General features: G+C 41.1%; 1 protein-coding gene across 10 annotated transcripts in view; it reads right to left on the bottom strand.

Annotated features, from left to right (window-relative positions):
* Window positions 1-18,645, bottom strand: part of LOC138743487 (F-box/WD repeat-containing protein 11) — a 175,656-nt gene that overhangs the window by 125,404 nt on the left and 31,607 nt on the right. For 6 of the 10 annotated variants that reach the window (XR_011344925.1, XM_069898935.1, XM_069898937.1 and 3 more), the window contains exon 2: window positions 15,603-15,704. The exons of the other annotated variants lie outside the window; for them this stretch is intronic. Coding sequence is in view for 5 of the 6 variants with exons in the window: in XM_069898935.1 (XP_069755036.1) it covers window positions 15,603-15,704 (102 nt within the window). In the remaining variant the exon portion in view is untranslated. The remainder of the gene's footprint in view (window positions 1-15,602; window positions 15,705-18,645) is intronic. 10 annotated transcript variants of the gene reach the window in all.

Below are 18,645 nucleotides of genomic sequence, written 5' to 3'. Positions count from 1 at the left end.
TTCAACAGAAGAAAAATGACAATGGTATGTGAATTCTATACGATCAAAAATTAGAGTCATTTTCATGGGATCAGGCACCAGCATTTATTAGGAACCTGATGTTGGTGCCCAATTGTAAGGAAGACCATGGGCTCCAGGGGCAAACCAGTTGACGTCAATGCCAATCAGGTTTAAAGAATCTGGTCAAGTTGGGTAGATGAATGCTGGTGATCAGCAATCTGGCTTTACGACAAACCGGGGCCATGGAGCCTTGGAATCTGCCACGAAACTTCAACAAAATATAGAATAATGGACCCAAGGATTAGTTATAATTTCAGCCTTGTCCAGACAACTCAGACTGAAACCTGAATCGGCAAATGCTGCGAGAACAACTGCCTGTCAAGATGTGATTTCACATACTCCATGTCACGAGAAGCCAGCATGTAGAACATCTGTAACTGAATTTCTCTTTCAAGCTGATAGATACAAAAAAGGTATGTGAATGAATTCAGAAAATGAATTTGACATTCAGATTTAAGACTTCTGGACAATTGGATTTCTGAACCTTGATAATTTATCAAAGTGATTTCATATTCCAAGGAGGGAAAAAAAATAAACAATGAACAGCACATTATTTATACTTGAATTCCATGTACAATAGAATCAAAGTTAAAGTTTATTGAGATATATACCAATGTACAGTGAGACTGACAATCAGGCTAGTCAATCCACACAAACATTAAAAACAAAGTGCAGAGATAGAGAGACCAGTTTGAACAGAGCAAGGGCAACATCATCAGAAATTAAACAGGATTATCAAACAATAAAAGACAGTCAATGTGATCTAGAAGTGAAATATTAGGTGTTTGAAGAAATAACATCTCACAAGAACAATATCATACCCAAATACAAAATAGGATATTTGACTACGCAATTCCCAAATGAAGGATCATTAAGCAAACTCGTTAATCCTTGGGATGACTTTTATAAAGTACAAAACAGAAAAGTGGGTCGACAGTTTTTTTTTTAATACAATAATCACATTCAATGCAAGTGATCAAATATATTGATTATACCAAATTGAAATGAGAAGATTTAATCGGATGAAATGGGTCAAAAATTAGAGTGAATTATACAATGTAAATAAATGGCAAGATTAATGGCAGATTAAAGTTAAATTCAGTCAAACAAGAAGAACCCCACAAAGGGAAAAATAGCAATACCATCACCATGGTTACATTTTAAGATAATCAAGGATATATTTGAAAAGAGGTTACTATTCACTTATTGTCCAAAGTAGGAATCACCAACATGGTCAACATTGCAGATTGTAAATCAGAGAATATAATAAATTAATAATACAGTAAAACCTCTGATATCGGCACCATTGGGGATTAGTAGATGCCAGGTAAGTGTATTTTCCGGTTGTTTGAGACTTACTCTTACAATGCCTAACTAATACACCTGCAGTAAGAATAAATAGTTTAAAAGACAAAAATACTATACTTAATGGATATATAAACCTTAAAGTATTTTACTTTATTTTCAGTCATTCTTTGAAAACATTCAAACATCGCAGCATCTGCAGGTTCCTTCCCCTAACAGATAATTAAACCTTCCCCCCCACCCCCACCCCACCAAGTTTACAGATAAAGCCTCTGATCAAAGTGACTCTTACTAAGCAGAGATAGGAAGACACATTATGAGAGTCATCCCAACAGTGAGCAGCATCAACCAGCTCTTCATCCTGCATGACGCCATTGCTGTTTCCTACAACTTTATTCAAACAGGTGCACAACCAAGGCCCTCGGTAGTTGAATATTTGCTCCCATCTTCACTAAGGTTTATGTGTTACTTCATACATTTATTTTTACAATTTTAAACTTGCATATCTTTACCTATTATTTTAATCTTTAAAATTTATTTTCCACAATTTTTGGCCTGTTGCAGATGGCTGCCAGTTAATTGAATTCCGGACACCAAGGGGTTTTACTGTACAGTATGTTGTTTTGGATACTTTTCCTTGAGATCATCAGTATATTGATAAGAGCATTTGACAAAAAAAGATGAATTTTCAGTTCAAAGGAGGAACCCAAGAGGCACAGAAATCAGGCAAGGATAGGAATTTTAAAATTCAAAATAAATTACAGTACTTCAATAAAGCAAAGTAAATAATCAAACAGGTAAAGATAAATTTAAATCTGAGTTCTGTAATATTTTCAAGAAACATTCTCTCAGATGAGAGCAGCTGACAACTAGGGTATTTTTATTTTAAAGCTAGCAATATTTCAATGGCACATAGGTATACGGTGGCAAATTGGTTTCGAGGTGAATTAAGACAGCCTGAATAGCCTCTCTCATCAAACAGTGATTTGTGATCATTTGAAGTATGTAAAAATTGTGTGGTGCTCCTCAGTCTCTGTTGTATTGACTATACAAATAGTTGTGACATCTTGGAGAAGTTGTGGAAGTTGTCCATGATTCATCACTCCAAACTGACATGCAGTTGAAGTTACTGGCAAGGTGTATGCAAAGCTCAGTTAGGACTTTCAGAACTGATAGAACATGCAAGTTTACAACTAAAGAAAGGCATTTATCATTTATATGAAGGCTGTCAGCATGTCTAAAATGCTTCCCACAGCAAGTTTAGAGTTTTAACCATGGCAAAGGTTTAATCCAGAGCAGAATACTGCCCAAAAGGCAAGTGCAGCACTGTTATACCACTCCATGGATGCGAGTGACGTCATGACATAGCACGCGGAGTTCAGTATTTTAAAAGAATATGCAGATGACTCAAGTAAACTAGCTCGCATTTACCTACAACTGTGTGTGCCATTACCTGGCGTTCATCAGCCACCACTGTGTTTCCAGAGGCTACAATTGGTGACCCTGATGAGTCCAAAACGAACTTTTGGACCATATGGATACTGCAGCTGTTAAGCTACGGCCCTTCTGGACAGCAGAACCAGAGCTCTGGTTTCGACAGGCTGAGGCACAATTTCACCTCAGGAAGATAGAGGTGGACACGACTCACTATCATCACCTCGTCAGTGCCTTGGACCAAGCCACTGCCAAGCGAGTCAGTGACGTCCTGCGCGATCCACTGGAGCCTGCAGAGTGCAAGTATGTAACTCTAAATGCGCGCCTGCTGCAAGTTTACTGCATGTCCCATCAAGAGATGGCCGCCAAGTTGTTATACATGGAAGAGCTGGGTGACCGTGCCCCATCCAAAATAATGTACAACATGCTGTGCCTGACATCAGGCCAATGGCCAGATATGTTGTTCGAACAGTTCTTCCTGGAGAAGGTGCCAGAAGACATTAGACTCATTATCGTAGAGTTCTTTCGAAGACCCCAGGGCAGTAGCTGCAGACATGGACATGGCCCAGCCTGTGGCTGGCAAAAAAACACACTAAAAGGTCTTCAGACAATATCACTATGTCATAGCTGTCCACACCCAGCACCTCCATTGTTGACACTACTTCCCAAGCCAATGCTCTCAACACACCAGCTCCTTATAACGAGGCAACGTCTCAAGTCAGGAAGACAGCCTGTCGACACTTTCACCTGATGTTTTTAAAGACCAGCATTGGGGAGTCAATGCACATAGGTGCCTGCCACCCTGTGTATTCTCGGAAAACGCCCTGGCCGACCTTCGTTAATGGCTATGACGGCTGGCCAAAAATTTATGCGCCTTCTATAGGTTTGAGATTAGCTTTCCCAATGTACATTTTTGGTCAACACAGGATCAGCGGTTAGTGTTTTTCCACCAACTGGTTTCGGTGCACATTATCCTACCCCTAACTTCCAACTCACAGCAGTCAATAGTCCCAAAGTACCCACAAATGGTACTAAAAAAATGAATGTTCAGTTTGAGGGGAATATTTACATACGGCCTTTTATCATAGTAGCAGTGTCATGACTGTTACTCTGGGCCAATTTCCTTCAAACTCATTTGTTCATAGTGGACTTAAAAGGGCATCGGCTGGTGGATGGTACCATCTTTCAAGCTATGCCTTCAAGCCCTGCATATGACTGTTGACAAGTTCTCCAGACTTGAAGAATTTCCCGAAATTACTACTCTGCAGTTTTCGATCCCCACCGCGAAACATTGAGTAACTCAGCATATTTTTACCAAGGGTCCTCCCATTCACGTCACTTGCCTGCGGAGAAACTGCAGTTAGCTAAACAGTACTCCACAAAATGGAAGAGCTGGGGATAATTCGCAGGTCTGACAGCGCATGGGCATCTATTCAATCCACAAAAAAAATGCACCAGAGGGCGGATACCTTGTGGAGATTACAGACAGCTCGACAACACCACTATACCGGATCGCTACCCTGTTTTCCCATATTCAAGATTTTTCAGTGATTCTGTATAGGGCGAAAATCTTTTCATACGAAAGTACCGCTACAACCCTTCCCACCAGTAATTCGCTGCTTCGACCATGTCCATATGGACATTGTGGGACCAATTCCAGTTTCACGAGGCTACCGCTACCTTTTCAGTGATCGATAAGTTTACGAGATGCCCTGAGGCAGTCCTCATGGCAGATTCTTCTATGGACTCTTGTGCACGAGCATTCCTTAATTCCTGCCAAGACAAACATTATACGCTCTCTCTTCCATCATAATTTTGTTTGCTTCGATGTCATTATGTATTTTTCCATTTTGTATGTTTATATTGTATCGATCTATTAATCTATCTATCTATCTATCTATTTATTTATTTACTAAAGTTTGGTGTTTGGCCTTTGACCTGGATTTTTTGATATTCGTTCTATAATGCCTTCATTTATTTTTCCAGATTGTTAATTTCTGCTTTGGAGGCCTGCTAACCAGGACGCAACCCAGTACACAAAATGGCCGATGAACACACCGATCGCGTTGACCCCGCTTTGGCCCAGGTGACCACCTGCATGGCGGGACGCAATGAGCAACAGCGGGAACACCGTCCAATCAGAGATTGGCATTGCCGTGACATCACTCCTGTCGTCAGCAGCAGGGAGAGAATGTAAGCAGAGCTGCCAGTGAAATAAATCAGTCTTCGACTTCGACTCTTCATGTACGTGTGTGTCTTCTCTCCACACTTCACGGTTGCGTGCACACCTCACCATCATATATTTTTTCTTGACATTTTCAGTGTATGATATTATCTGCCCCCTCAAGTAGGCCTTTAGTGTGTTAGAGAGTCTCGTCTGAATTCCTAATCTCAGCTGGGTTAGCAGCACTTCTGGTTTGGGAGTAAAACGTTAGCCTGGGCTCCCACTCCTACTCAGTAACCGCAATAAATTTGAAAGCTTCTTTAACAGGAAAAAAAGTCACAGTTACAAGGACCAATATTGTTGCTTAGCATTTGAAATAAAGTGTAAAATTGCTTCTTTTCCTTTGAGCCTTACTCCATACCAACTAAAATGACGAGCAAGAACCTAGACTCCTCATCCAATCTCTGATCACGCTGTTCAATCAAAAGCCGATTGTGTGCTGCAAGTTGGGAAGAACCTTTGCTGTATAATCCTGTCCCTTTGAAAGGATATTTGCAAATGTGCTAAATCCACATTATGCAAACTGAGCACAAATATGCTTCATGAATGCAATGTGAAACATTTCTCTCGGGAAACAAATTAGCACTCCTGCAGTAAAATTCCCTGGATTTTATAAAAATCGTTGCTCCCACAACAGCCAGTAAAACAATGTTTAGCATCACGGACTGATTTATTTCTGTCAAAATAATGCACCACCATTGTATAATTATACTACACAACAAAGATTTTGTTTCCTGAACATTTTTGGGTGTATTTTATTGATTTTGTACTGCTGATCACAAAAATTAACAACATTTTCCTATTAGGTACCATTTTTTTTAGATATAGTCTACTTTTGTGATTACCTATCATATTTCAAATCTACTTTAACCAGACAAATCTATTAAATGCAATGTGTCATAGAAAATTCATTTTCTACATTTGCACTTGGATTTCTTCCCTGCTGATCTTGGTGCAGTCAGTGATGAACAAGGTGAAAGGTTTCACCAGGACATTGCGACCATAGAAAAGCGGTATCAGACCAACTGAAATCCATCAATGCATGAGAGGTATCAGATGCTGAGTAGAAACGAAAAGCAGCGGCAAAATATTTTTGGTCAGTTGAACGAATGCAATATGTCAGCATCATTATATTTAATTCAATAAAAGTTAATTTAATGTTTCTTCAACTTCCTACATGATACAGCCTATCTAAAATTATTTTTGTGTTCATCTTGAGGTTGTTTATCATAAAGCCCTGGTTTTTTTTCAGGAAGCAAACCTTTTGAAAAAATTTGTTGTCCAATGTTATTATAATTTGACAGCTCATTTGTAGTCATTATCTGATCATTTTTAGAATCAAATTCCAGTACAGATGACCAATATTTAAAAAATACTAACTTGAAATCCCTTCCTGCAAAGAGCTAAGCCTCGAAAATCAGTGGATCTGGCTACCAGAGTCTGCGCTGAGGCAAATGCTTTATATCTAGTGATTCCTGCTAGGTCAATGTGAATATTACATGCTTTTATATTAAATTAAACCTTGGTTATACTTCCAAACCATGCTGCAGTAGATTATTATTTTTCCCCTTGAGGTTGATAAAGCCTAGTTTAGAATAAATCCCTAATCCATGAATCAGTAATGCTCATTCTTCATCTAGCACAATGAGAATCACACCCATAAAAAAAACCAGAAACCTCCAGCAGCATCAAGGCAGCATTTCCATCAGGCAAACTACCAGGTCCAAATCCTTGCAATCAAATCTTAAAAAAGAATAGAATAGAGATTATAAATGCCACATAGCAAAGGGCCCCTGCTGAAATGTTGGTTATCCTTTACTTCCTTATGGATGCTGCTGAGTTTCTCCAGCATGTTTGTGCCACCCCAGCATCTGCATACTTCCTAGCTTAACTGAATTAAATATTCTAATTATGCTAAAGTATAGTATTGAATATCCATCTTTAAATGTGGACTGAAGAATGTAAACACAAGTAGTTCATGCATTATCTAGCGAGGTGGCAGCCACTCTTGGGACACTGATGCTTTCTATTGCCCATTACTCTGAAAAAACCAAGGGCTGAAGGTAGAACCTTCGAGCCCCTTTCACACTTGGTCCCACTAAATTGGCTGCTCAGTGTCCTGGGATAGCAATGGTGGCTTTGGCTTTTCACACTTGACCACTCCTAACTAGGACACTGAACGCTTTCACACTTGCAGGGAGCCATTCCCAGGGTTCGGACTGTTCTATCTTCTACTGGTGACATCAGGACGCATCGAGCAATGGTGGACCTGCCCTAAATTCTGATCAATGTATTATGATCTTCTATTTGAACAAAATTAATTATGCCCAATTATAACATAATTAAACTTTATGTACAGCACAGTATGAGCCCTTCAGCCCCTGTTGTTGTATCGACCGAAATAAACCTTTTTAAGAGACCATGGGAAAGTGCGAGCAATAAATAGCAATAGCACTCAATTTATACAGCATGGGAAAGTTTGTAGCACTACTGTTATTTATTTCCCCACCCCCCCCAACCCCACTGTGACTTTCCCACAGCAAAGTTTATACTGTACCTTCATTTTAATCTTTTCTTCCTTTAAGTTCCTGCACTCATGCAAAATCTTGGGTCATTTTAATTCCACAAGGTAATTACCCATTTCACACTTGCCTGATTGCAACGCTGGCCTCTGCAGACACCAGGGATTATACTAGGGGTTGAGGTTGTCAATCCCCAGCGTGAGATGACATTATCTGACACCCGCGTTGAGAAGATTTTCCTTTCACACTAGACACTTTAAAGGCCGACTGGTGGTTAATTCCTGGGATAACTTGCAAGTGTGAAAGGGACTAATGATTCATCAGGCTTTGTTCCAGAGTATTAATAAGTCTTTAAAACACATGATTTGTTCACACATGGGAGAACAGGTGGTCTAATTGACAAGACAATAAAAGTTCTGAAAAATACAATATGCCAAGAACCTGTTCTTCGTAATGGTGAGTCCAGATTGATGGTGTATATACTCATAGGATGAGGGGACAACCTTTCAGGGCCAAGAAAGGAGAATTATAAATCTTATAGTCTCTTCCTGAAGAGGCCCTTGGATGTTCAGCCATTAACTGATTTCACAGCTGAATTGATATTCTGAGGCACCATCAGATGTTTGGTAGTTGGAGAGGTCAATGGACTAGCTATGATCTATTGATGGAACAAGTTTAAAGTAGTCTATGCACAATTTTATTTCTCTGGATCTTGAATCATTTTCTCCACTTAGAATCAATAGAATACTGTACCAAACCGAAGGAATTGCCAATGCAGCATATCGTAGAAGCACATCCCAATAGTAGTACCAAACAGTTTTAAAAATTCAACATGGCATCGTCAACTTCATTCAAAACAACTGCAAACCAAATTCCTCATAAAGTGTATTTCTTTGTCAGTGTTAAATAATACAAAATGCCTGGTTAAGTTCTCAAGATCTGTCCCAGAGCTTCCAATAATGAAAGATTAATTTCCTAGATACAGCTGTGAGCAAACTACGACAAATGTTACAGATACTATAAACAGCTTAAAATGTTTTGCAATTATGAAAATGCAAGAGACTAAGAACAGGCTAATTAGTTGAATGAGGTGATCGCAAGAAATGTGATGAAACTTCCACGAATGCACCAGGTAAAGCTGGCAGTCAATTTTTAAAGTTATTTTAGACGTAGAGCATGGTAACAGGCCATTTCGGCCCACAAACTCATGCCGCCCAATTACACCCAATTTACCTACAACCCCATCGGTTGAGGAGGATGGAGATCTTGTCGCTGAGGAGGACTTTGCCGTCTGAGCTGCGCAGCGGGCTTTGGACTTGGGGTGAGGGGCCGTACACAGCCTTTAGAGCCTCGTAGAAACCCCTGAAGTCGCCAATGTCCAAAGATCTCCATCCTCAACCGATGGTCAGAACACTTCCAATCTCTTTTCAGTACCAACCGCTCAGTCCAAGATTCCGCCCTGCTCCAGCTCCCTCAACAGCCCCTAAGGCTAGAGCTGGATGAGGTTCCCACCCTGGATGAGACATATAAGGCAATCGAACAACTGAAAAGTGGCAAAGCAGCAGGTATGGATGGAATCCCCCCAGAAGTCTGGAAGGCTGGCGGCAAAACTCTGCATGCCAAACTGCATGAGTTTTTCAAGCTTTGTTAGGACCAAGGTAAACTGCCTCAGGATCTTCGTGATGCCACCATCATCACCCTGTACAAAAACAAAGGCGAGAAATCAGACTGCTCAAACTACAGGGGAATCACGTTGCTCTCCATTGCAGGCAAAATCTTCGCTAGGATTCTACTAAATAGAATAATACCTAGTGTCGCTGAGAATATTCTCCCAGAATCACAGTGCGGCTTTCGCGCTAACAGAGGAACCACTGACATGGTCTTTGCCCTCAGACAGCTCCAAGAAAAGTGTAGAGAACAAAACAAAGGACTCTACATCACCTTTGTTGACCTCACCAAAGCCTTCGACACCGTGAGCAGGAAAGGGCTTTGGCAAATACTAGAGCGCATCGGATGTCCCCCAAAGTTCCTCAACATGATTATCCAACTGCACGAAAACCAACAAGGTCGGGTCAGATACAGCAATGAGCTCTCTGAACCCTTCTCCATTAACAATGGCGTGAAGCAAGGCTGTGTTCTCGCACCAACCCTCTTTTCAATCTTCTTCAGCATGATGCTGAACCAAGCCATGAAAGACCCCAACAATGAAGACGCTGTTTACATCCGGTACCGCACGGATGGCAGTCTCTTCAATCTGAGGCGCCTGCAAGCTCACACCAAGACACAAGAGAAACTTGTCCGTGAACTACTCTTTGCAGATGATGCCGCTTTAGTTGCCCATTCAGAGCCAGCTCTTCAGCGCTTGACGTCCTGCTTTGCGGAAACTGCCAAAATGTTTGGCCTGGAAGTCAGCCTGAAGAAAACTGAGGTCCTCCATCAGCCAGCTCCCCACCATGACTACCAGCCCCCCCACATCTCCATCGGGCACACAAAACTCAAAACGGTCAACCAGTTTACCTATCTCGGCTGCACCATTTCATCGGATGCAAGGATCGACAATGAGATAGACAACAGACTCGCCAAGGCAAATAGCGCCTTTGGAAGACTACACAAAAGAGTCTGGAAAAACAACCAACTGAAAAACCTCACAAAGATAAGCGTATACAGAGCCGTTGTCATACCCACACTCCTGTTCGGCTCCGAATCATGGGTCCTCTACCGGCAACTCCTACGGCTCCTAGAACGCTTCCACCAGCGTTGTCTCCGCTCCATCCTCAACATCCATTGGAGCGCTCACACCCCTAACGTCGAGGTACTCGAGATGGCAGAGGTCGACAGCATCGAGTCCACGCTGCTGAAGATCCAGCTGCGCTGGATGGGTCACGTCTCCAGAATGGAGGACCATCGCCTTCCCAAGATCGTATTATATGGCGAGCTCTCCACTGGCCACCGTGACAGAGGTGCACCAAAGAAAAGGTACAAGGACTGCCTAAAGAAATCTCTTGGTGCCTGCCACATTGACCACCGCCAGTGGGCTGATAACGCCTCAAACCGTGCATCTTGGCGCCTCACAGTTTGGCGGGCAGCAGCCTCCTTTGAAGAAGACCGCAGAGCCCACCTCACTGACAAAAGGCAAAGGAGGAAAAACCCAACACCCAACCCCAACCAACCAATTTTCCCTTGCAACCGCTGCAATCGTGTCTGCCTGTCCCGCATCGGACTGGTCAGCCACAAACGAGCCTGCAGCTGACGTGGACTTTTTACCCCCTCCATGAATCTTCGTCCGCGAAGCCAAGCCAAAGAAAGACCTACAACCCCCAGTACATTTTTTGAAGGGTGAGAGGAAACCAGAATACCCAGAGGAAACCCACTCAGACGGGGAGAATGTAAAAACTCCTTAACAACAGCTCGGGATTTGAACCCTAGTCTCAATCGCTGGTGCTGTAACTGCGTTGCACTAACTGCTACACTAACCTTACTGCCCTGAGATTGAAATTGTTGGAAGAAGCACAAAAAACGAGGATAGAACCTCCTGACTGAGCAAACATGCTCATTTCTACAACTATGGCAGACCACAGGCTTTACATATGTAAAATGCAATTGTTAAACAGGAACTGTGCACCAGGGCAACCTATAAAAATTGACTGCTGATTCAAATAGCAGAGAAATCATGTCCTCCAATCAAGGGAACTGAAACCCTTAATATCGCAAGTTTAATCCCTATTCTTCTGTGTAGACTTCCTATTTGCAGCAAGAATACTGACACAAACATTCAATCTTTCAACTTGCAAGTTCTTGAATCCAGCAGCCTATCCAATCCTTTTATCATCTTCGTCATCTACAATTCTTGCTTAGCACGTGTCCCTGCGGGGCGTTCCAGAAACATTACCTCAAACACTAGGAAAAAATAGGGTGGCAGGGTTGGTGAAGTGGTTTATGTAACACCTTTAGAACGCCAGCGATTGGGACTGGATCAGCATTCGAATCCCACAGTGTCTGCAAGGAGTTTGTACGTTCTCCCTTTGTCTCCATGGATTTTCTCCGGGGGTTCTTGTTTCCTCCTACCGTTCAAAAACATATGGTGGGTGTAGGTTAATTGGGTATAAATTTGGCTGCACAGACTCATGGGCCGAAATGGCCTGTACCATGCTGTATATCTAAACTAAATTATTCTTCATGCCAAGCCAAATGAATGCAAGAGGCCATATGATGATGCAACATAACTGTTATCTATAAACAGGGGTGCAGTGCTAAATTTTTAGGTGCCGGAGCTCACCAAAAATGGTGACATGGTGGTGCCGGAGCCGCCCCATGAGGTGCCAGAGTGGAGCCCTGGTGAGCTCTGGCAGCACTGCACCCTTGGCTGTAAATGGTTATACAGGTATAACTATTTAACCCCACTTTATGAAACTAGAGCATTCCTACGGAACATTTCATGAGCCAAAATGGTGTAAAGTGAGGAAGTGATTACTATTGATTTCTATGGAAAAAATTTTCTGAGTGTTCCCAGACCCAAAAAAATAACCCATCAAATAACACATAAAATCTAAAATAATACTAACCTCCTAATGCACTCCGGTCAGAGCCACCCCCCCCCCCCCCCACTCAGTGCCACTGCCATCACTCCGGACATACAAGGAACACACACCTGTTTCTATTATGCTTGGTACTTATACACTCGGTCCATGGTGGGGTGGGAAGAGGACACCATGAGTTACCACACTGAGTGACACCAACTCTCGTGATGCCACTGGATGGGAGGTACAGGAGACTGGGATGTAGGAGAGAGAGGAAGAAGGTCATCTATCTATTAACATCTCATAGTTCCTGGGGAAGGAGCTGCTCAGGATGTACGCGCAGCCTCTATTATGACTCGCTGCTTTCATAAAAGCAAAAATCCTTTTGTAAAAGCAAACACAGGTTTCTTCGTAAAAGCACATTTCTGTAAAGTGAGTATTTATAAAGGGGAGTACACCTGTATTCGTATTCTTGCTTAACAGAATTACAGGATACTATCAGGCAGTGGTAGACTTGGCTCTCTGTCTCAATGTGCAGTGATGCAATGGAAATTGCATTTAAGTATATACAGTCCCATCAGTTAGTTTGCCAAGAATAATTAATGACAAAAAAACTGGGCACAAAAATGGAAACTTCAGCAGAGTTATGTGGAAACAATAAAATTGGTAAACATAGGAACGGAGTAAAAATGAGCAGTTTATAGTCAACACAGACTCTGTGAGCTAAAGGACCTTGTTTAGTGCCCTGTATCTCCATGATTATTTTTATGGTTAAGCTGAGGAACACTCACCTTGGAATTCAAAGGTTGTAGAGTTCAAGCCCAATCCAAGATCAATCATGAAATTTAGGTTCACATTTAAGTGTATGCTACAGGAGGTACAATTTTTTGGATAAGATTATAGCCCAAGATCTTTTGCTCCCTCTGAGCAATGAAAATATCTCTCAGTATTACTGAAACAATAGCAGGGGAGTCAGTCTGACATCCTCCCATAAAATTTCTCAAAACAGATCATCTGGTCATCTGTTTAGCAAACCATACTAGAGCAAACTCCCAGTGACATTTTCTATACTGCCACAGTGACGACGTTCAGAAGATGTAACAGTGCTGCAGCACATTTTTCTCAGCCTAGCCAGGTGGAGGGAGTTCCACCTAAACTACATTTAGGTTAAGAATACAAGAATCTGTCAATGACCAATTTATTGGCATAGTCCTGAGTATGAATGGTTGTAGATACTTGGAATCCACATCACAGCAAATGATCCACATTACTGTCCTAAATATAAATTTGCATGAGCCAATATCAATTTTCTGAACAAGATGGCAGATTGGAACACATACGTAAAGTCAGCATTAACCTCAAAGCTAAACATTACCAGCTACAGCAAATAACATCAAAATACATGCCGCATGCAGACACATTCAGTATTAATGTTGTTGCAACATTGCAAATTTATACATTAACACAATACATACAAACACATAAACGTCAAACACCAAGCTCTTCAAGCAAAACAAAAAGGGATTTTACAAAATTAATTAACCCTCTGAGTGCTGTAAGAGATGGGGATAAAGAATCAGTTTGAATTTTAATACTGAAGCTACCAAATAGTTTGAATTTACTGGATTTCAACTAAAGAATATTGGAAGCTTTTATCATATCCAAACTAATTTCATGCTCTCATTATTCACTGATGAAATGTAACAATACTATAACAATTGAATTTTAAACTAAATGCATGGGTTATTATTTTCTCTAGTGCACAATACCTTGAAGGATTTTTTTTTCATTTAGGCATACAGCACAGTTACAGACCAGATATGTTTATTTAGGGAATAAATTTTCACAAAGGTTACCAATCTTTTGCAAATTATGAGAATACATTCAAGACTAATTAATGTTCTACAATGGTACTTATGCCCATTTTGCACATCATTTAACTGGGCCAGGTAGTAAAAATCGTGCAAGGACACTACAAAAACTCATTAACATTTGCCGGTACACCACAGGTGCTTGGCTGGCCAAGTACCAGTGCCAACAGCTTTCATGCTCTGTCACCCACCCCCCAACAACACTCGCAACCAGAGAGACCGCACGCACCCTCCCACCCCGCCAACGCATGCAACCCAAGAGAGCGTGCATGCCACGGAAACACTCACAACCTGAGAGAGAGCACGCGCCGCGGAAACACTCAGAATTTAGGCAAACTTCCCAGCATTTGCTACATCAACAGATCCTGCAATCGATCCTGTAAAATTAACAGCTCAATTTTCCTCATCTTTATTTGGTCAATCTGCCTTCCTGCTTTGGAGGTAATGAGCCCCAGTTGAACAATGACTGGTTGCCTTCAGTGTTGTATCCTTCATCTTGTCCAAGCTGAGACAATAAGCCCTTTCATGCCAGGTCTCCTGGAGGCCAGTTATAAGCACGGTGGGAAAACATAAAACTTACCTTTCATGGAAGGCATTCATGTCGAACGGTGCCTCATAGTGCCCAACAGAGCCGGGCCGACTAGTGCCGTAGTGCCACCCATCATAAATATGCAGCAGAGCAATGGCCGTCTTCCCTACCCATAATCCCCACAGGCAGCTGGAACCGCTCTGTTCCCCAGAACAGTTCCAGCTGCATGAGGGATTATAGCTAGGGAAGACAGCCATTACTCTGCCACGTTTTGAACCACAGAGAGTGGCCCCAAAGGCTGAAGCGGCCTGGTGAGGTGCCAGAGTGGCTGGCGAGGCTGTCACAACCTGCACCGGCCAGCCCCTGATGACCTCCACCCTGACGGCCCCCGCTAGCCACCCCTGACCTGACAGCCCCTGCTGCCTTATGGTCCCCGCTGGGTGCCCTTGAATTTTAATACTGAAGCTTCCAAATAGTTTGAATTTACTGGATTTCAACTAAAGAATATTGGAAGCTTTTATCATATCCAAACTAATTTCATGCTCTCATTATTCACTGATGAAATGTAACAATACTATAACAATTGAATTTTAAACTAAATGCATGGGTTATTATTTTCTCTAGTGCACAATGCCCTGAAGGACCCCGCCCCTAACCAGAAGCTTGCAGCAGCTGTACATTCATGTGAGATTATCCTTCCCCGAAAGGGATTGTAGTCGGAGCCTTGGAGCAGGCTATGGTGCTTTCAAGAAGGTAAGTCTCCTGACAGAAGGGTGGAGAGCCTCTGCCTTTACAATCAGGCTTTTTCTTTGTATGAAAGGGCCTAATAAGTAAGTAGTATGCTACTTAGCTGTATGATGGTTCATTTCTTGGGACAGCCTAGATGGTTCACATCCACAGCCAAAGTTGTAACTGTTTTAATCTCCCTACTACCACTGCATTTCAAGCCATACAATGTAGCACATGCTGATGCGCGTTTCAAGCCTTAAATTTGTTGTACTTGTTTGCCCATGTACACACAAACAAATTTCACTAAAAAGACCATAAGAGGAATTTGTCAGTACTCAGAGGGTTACATATAAACAGTCACAGAATCATAAAAATTAAAAAAAAACACAGTAAGTAAAGAAGATAAGGCACCTGGAGACATCTGACACTGGGCATGCTCTGCAGGCATCTCAGTGCGCACATGCTCTCTACCAGGTTGGAGCAGCCTAGCCACAAAGACCTGGGCACAGAACACTGCAGGATAACAAAAGGAAGGAAGAGAAGCAGTTAGAAGCCAGACACGATCAGATTGAAGTAGGTTATTTTATGTTAGTAATTAAAAACAGAAGCCTTAGATCAGAGGAGAAGTTGAAATTCAATAGCAACATTCAATGATCTTCATAAATCATTTAAGAACTTTACAATACAGAAACTAAGGATAATGCAATAGTTATAAGAAAAAGTCACTGAATTTCCCATCTTCATTAGCATATTCTGTTTCCTTTTCATGCTTCTTAGTCTTTATTCTCAGACGTTACAAGATTTTGCAATTGTTAAGTACCATTTGAAGCAAATCTTCTTTATTTCTACTTGTGTCAATTAGTTTCCTTTCAAATTGTTTTATTGCAGACTAACAATCCATTAGAATAATAACTGAAGGATTTGAACATCCAAATAGGGAGTAGGCCATTCATCCCCCACCCCCAGGTGACTCTTCATATTAGCTGCCATGAACCCTTTTTTAGAATAATTGTATATTTGAGTATTTAGAAGTAAAACCAAAATGTTCTAATAAAATATCTGTGAATACAGCCTGGAAATTCCCATTACATAAAAAGCTGAATCTAAATATTAAAATTTGCAATCAGAGAGGGAAAGAATCCTCCTACTACAGCATGTCAAAAAATTCCCACAAAGTCCTCACGTTTGATCGCACCAAGTTGTTCAACGTCAATGAGAGCCAGCACTTCTGAATTAAGAGGGAAAAAAATCCAGTTCCCAGCTCAGATAGGTAGGTGAAGGTAAAAAGAGGGGGCAAGTACAAGAACATGAGGTGATAAGAGGAAAGTGCACTTGGATGTGGCAGAATATTTCTCAATGCTCAGCACCCAAACTCCTAATATGTGACAGTGGAAGACACATTTAAAAACATTGGTCTTCCTGACACAGAGAGAATTTCAAAGGTTCACAAGAGGCAAAGAACAAATTTCTCCTAATTGCACTCTGAAACAGGCAACCTTTACCCTCAAACTATGTTCCTGGTTCTCAATTCACTCTCAGCACCCCTGGCTCTTCTAAACTCCAGTGAGCACAGACTCAAACTTTCCTCACAGGAATTAACCTTCTCCAAATTACCTCCTTTACCAGAGACCAAAACTATCCAAGTATGATCTCTCCAATTGTACATCTGGACAGCAGGATAGATATGTACTCCATCCAGTTTTCTATTTACGAATGCATTCCACCTAATTATTTGCTCTACTTACATGCAACTTGTGTTGGTTTCTTCCTGTTTAAACAATATTCTATTTTTCCATTCACATGGGGTCTCAATATACCCATTTCGAAGTTGCAATTTTAGTTGTTTTTTTTTTACCTCTATAAAAAGTCATTACACCTATTTTTGAAATGGAAACTGTTGTGCTATCATTACTTCCTTCTTATGCTTACATTTCCATATGGAGGATGTGATTACAACTCATTTACTTGTAAATGGAAAAGATGACAAATGTACACTGTTAGAAATGTTTCCATGTATCTTAAATGTGTTCTGGGTGCTTTTCAATAAGAAACGTATTTATTATTGGTGTATACTGCACTAAATCAGTGTGTACTGCACTTGACCCCACCATCAACAGATTTTCTTGTTTACCTCCATTTATTTTTGGTTCTTATTCTCTCCTTCCCCCATTTCTTCCGACTCTCAAATCAACCCTGGTAAGTTTGATGCTTGCCAATGGCTCGTGTTAATTTGTGTACCAGGTGATGAAAGCTCAGCAGCAGCAATAATTGTTAATAAAATTTGCATAAACTACAACCTCTCAGTGAAGTTAGCAAGACCTGCTGAATTACTGCATCATACAGCAAGGATAACTAGTTGGATAAGTGAATGAAAAGAAATAGTATAAAAAGATATGAACACAGAACCAAACAATTATTTGCTCATAATAATTCATTCTAATACAGACGACTTGGGTCAAGTAGCTGCTTTTTCCCTGATAGCTTTCACTGAGATTTGTTTTCTTGCTGAATTTAGGATTTATATTCAGATTTATATGCATCATTAACATAATAAATCATCCCAACATACTTCGAAGAATGACTGTTGGAGTTATTTAAAGGAGGTATATGGAGAGAATTGAAGAACCTTGATAAGTTACAATAAAGTGAAATCATATGAAAATTAGTCAATAGTTATAAAGGTATAGGTAAAGATTCCATTTTTGTCACATAGTTATTACATTTAGAATGCAACATAACATGAAATTCTTTAATTTTATCTACCATAAGGAAGACAGAGTTGCCACTCTGTCCAGCACCCCTTGCAGAATTGAGGCCCCAGCAAAGAACGAACTCGCGACCCCGGTTTACAAGACCAGTGCTCTGACATGCAGAGGTTTGTCAAAATATTTCAATGTTGTTACCAAATCACGAATAATGAAACAGAAAAAAAAGCAGTCCATTTTGCCATTAACAAATAACAAAGCGACAGTGTGCTGATGTATTTATGATCAAAGTGGAGTCAAAACATCAGTTCTTCCCCTTCGACGAGCAATTTTTTTCTCACATTGCACACAACAAATTAAAACTTCCGTAATTTCTCAATAAACTTTTATTTCAAACAAACAGCAGACAAAACTCTGGAACACATGGAAACTAATGATGCATGCATCAGGATGCTTTTTAATGACTTTAATGAGTTCAGTATTTAACACCTCATCCCCTCAAAACTGATCAGCAAACTCCAAGATCTGGGACTCGACACCCACTGTGTAATTGGTTCACTGATTTCCTCACCTCCAGACTGCAATAAGTGAGGACTGGCAAGAACATCTCCTTTGCTATCAGTATAGGAGCACTAAACGGCGGCATTCTTAGTCACACTGCTCTACTCTTTTTATACCCATGAGTGAGTGGCTCAGTACAACAACATCAGCATCTATAAATTCACTGACAATACCACAGTAGTGGATTG

Source organism: Narcine bancroftii, chromosome 9 (assembly GCF_036971445.1).
Source record: "Narcine bancroftii isolate sNarBan1 chromosome 9, sNarBan1.hap1, whole genome shotgun sequence".
Classification (NCBI taxonomy): Eukaryota; Metazoa; Chordata; class Chondrichthyes; order Torpediniformes; family Narcinidae; genus Narcine; species Narcine bancroftii.
The sequence above is the reverse complement of the archived record's forward strand: the minus strand, read 5'-3'. Positions and strand labels throughout refer to the sequence as shown.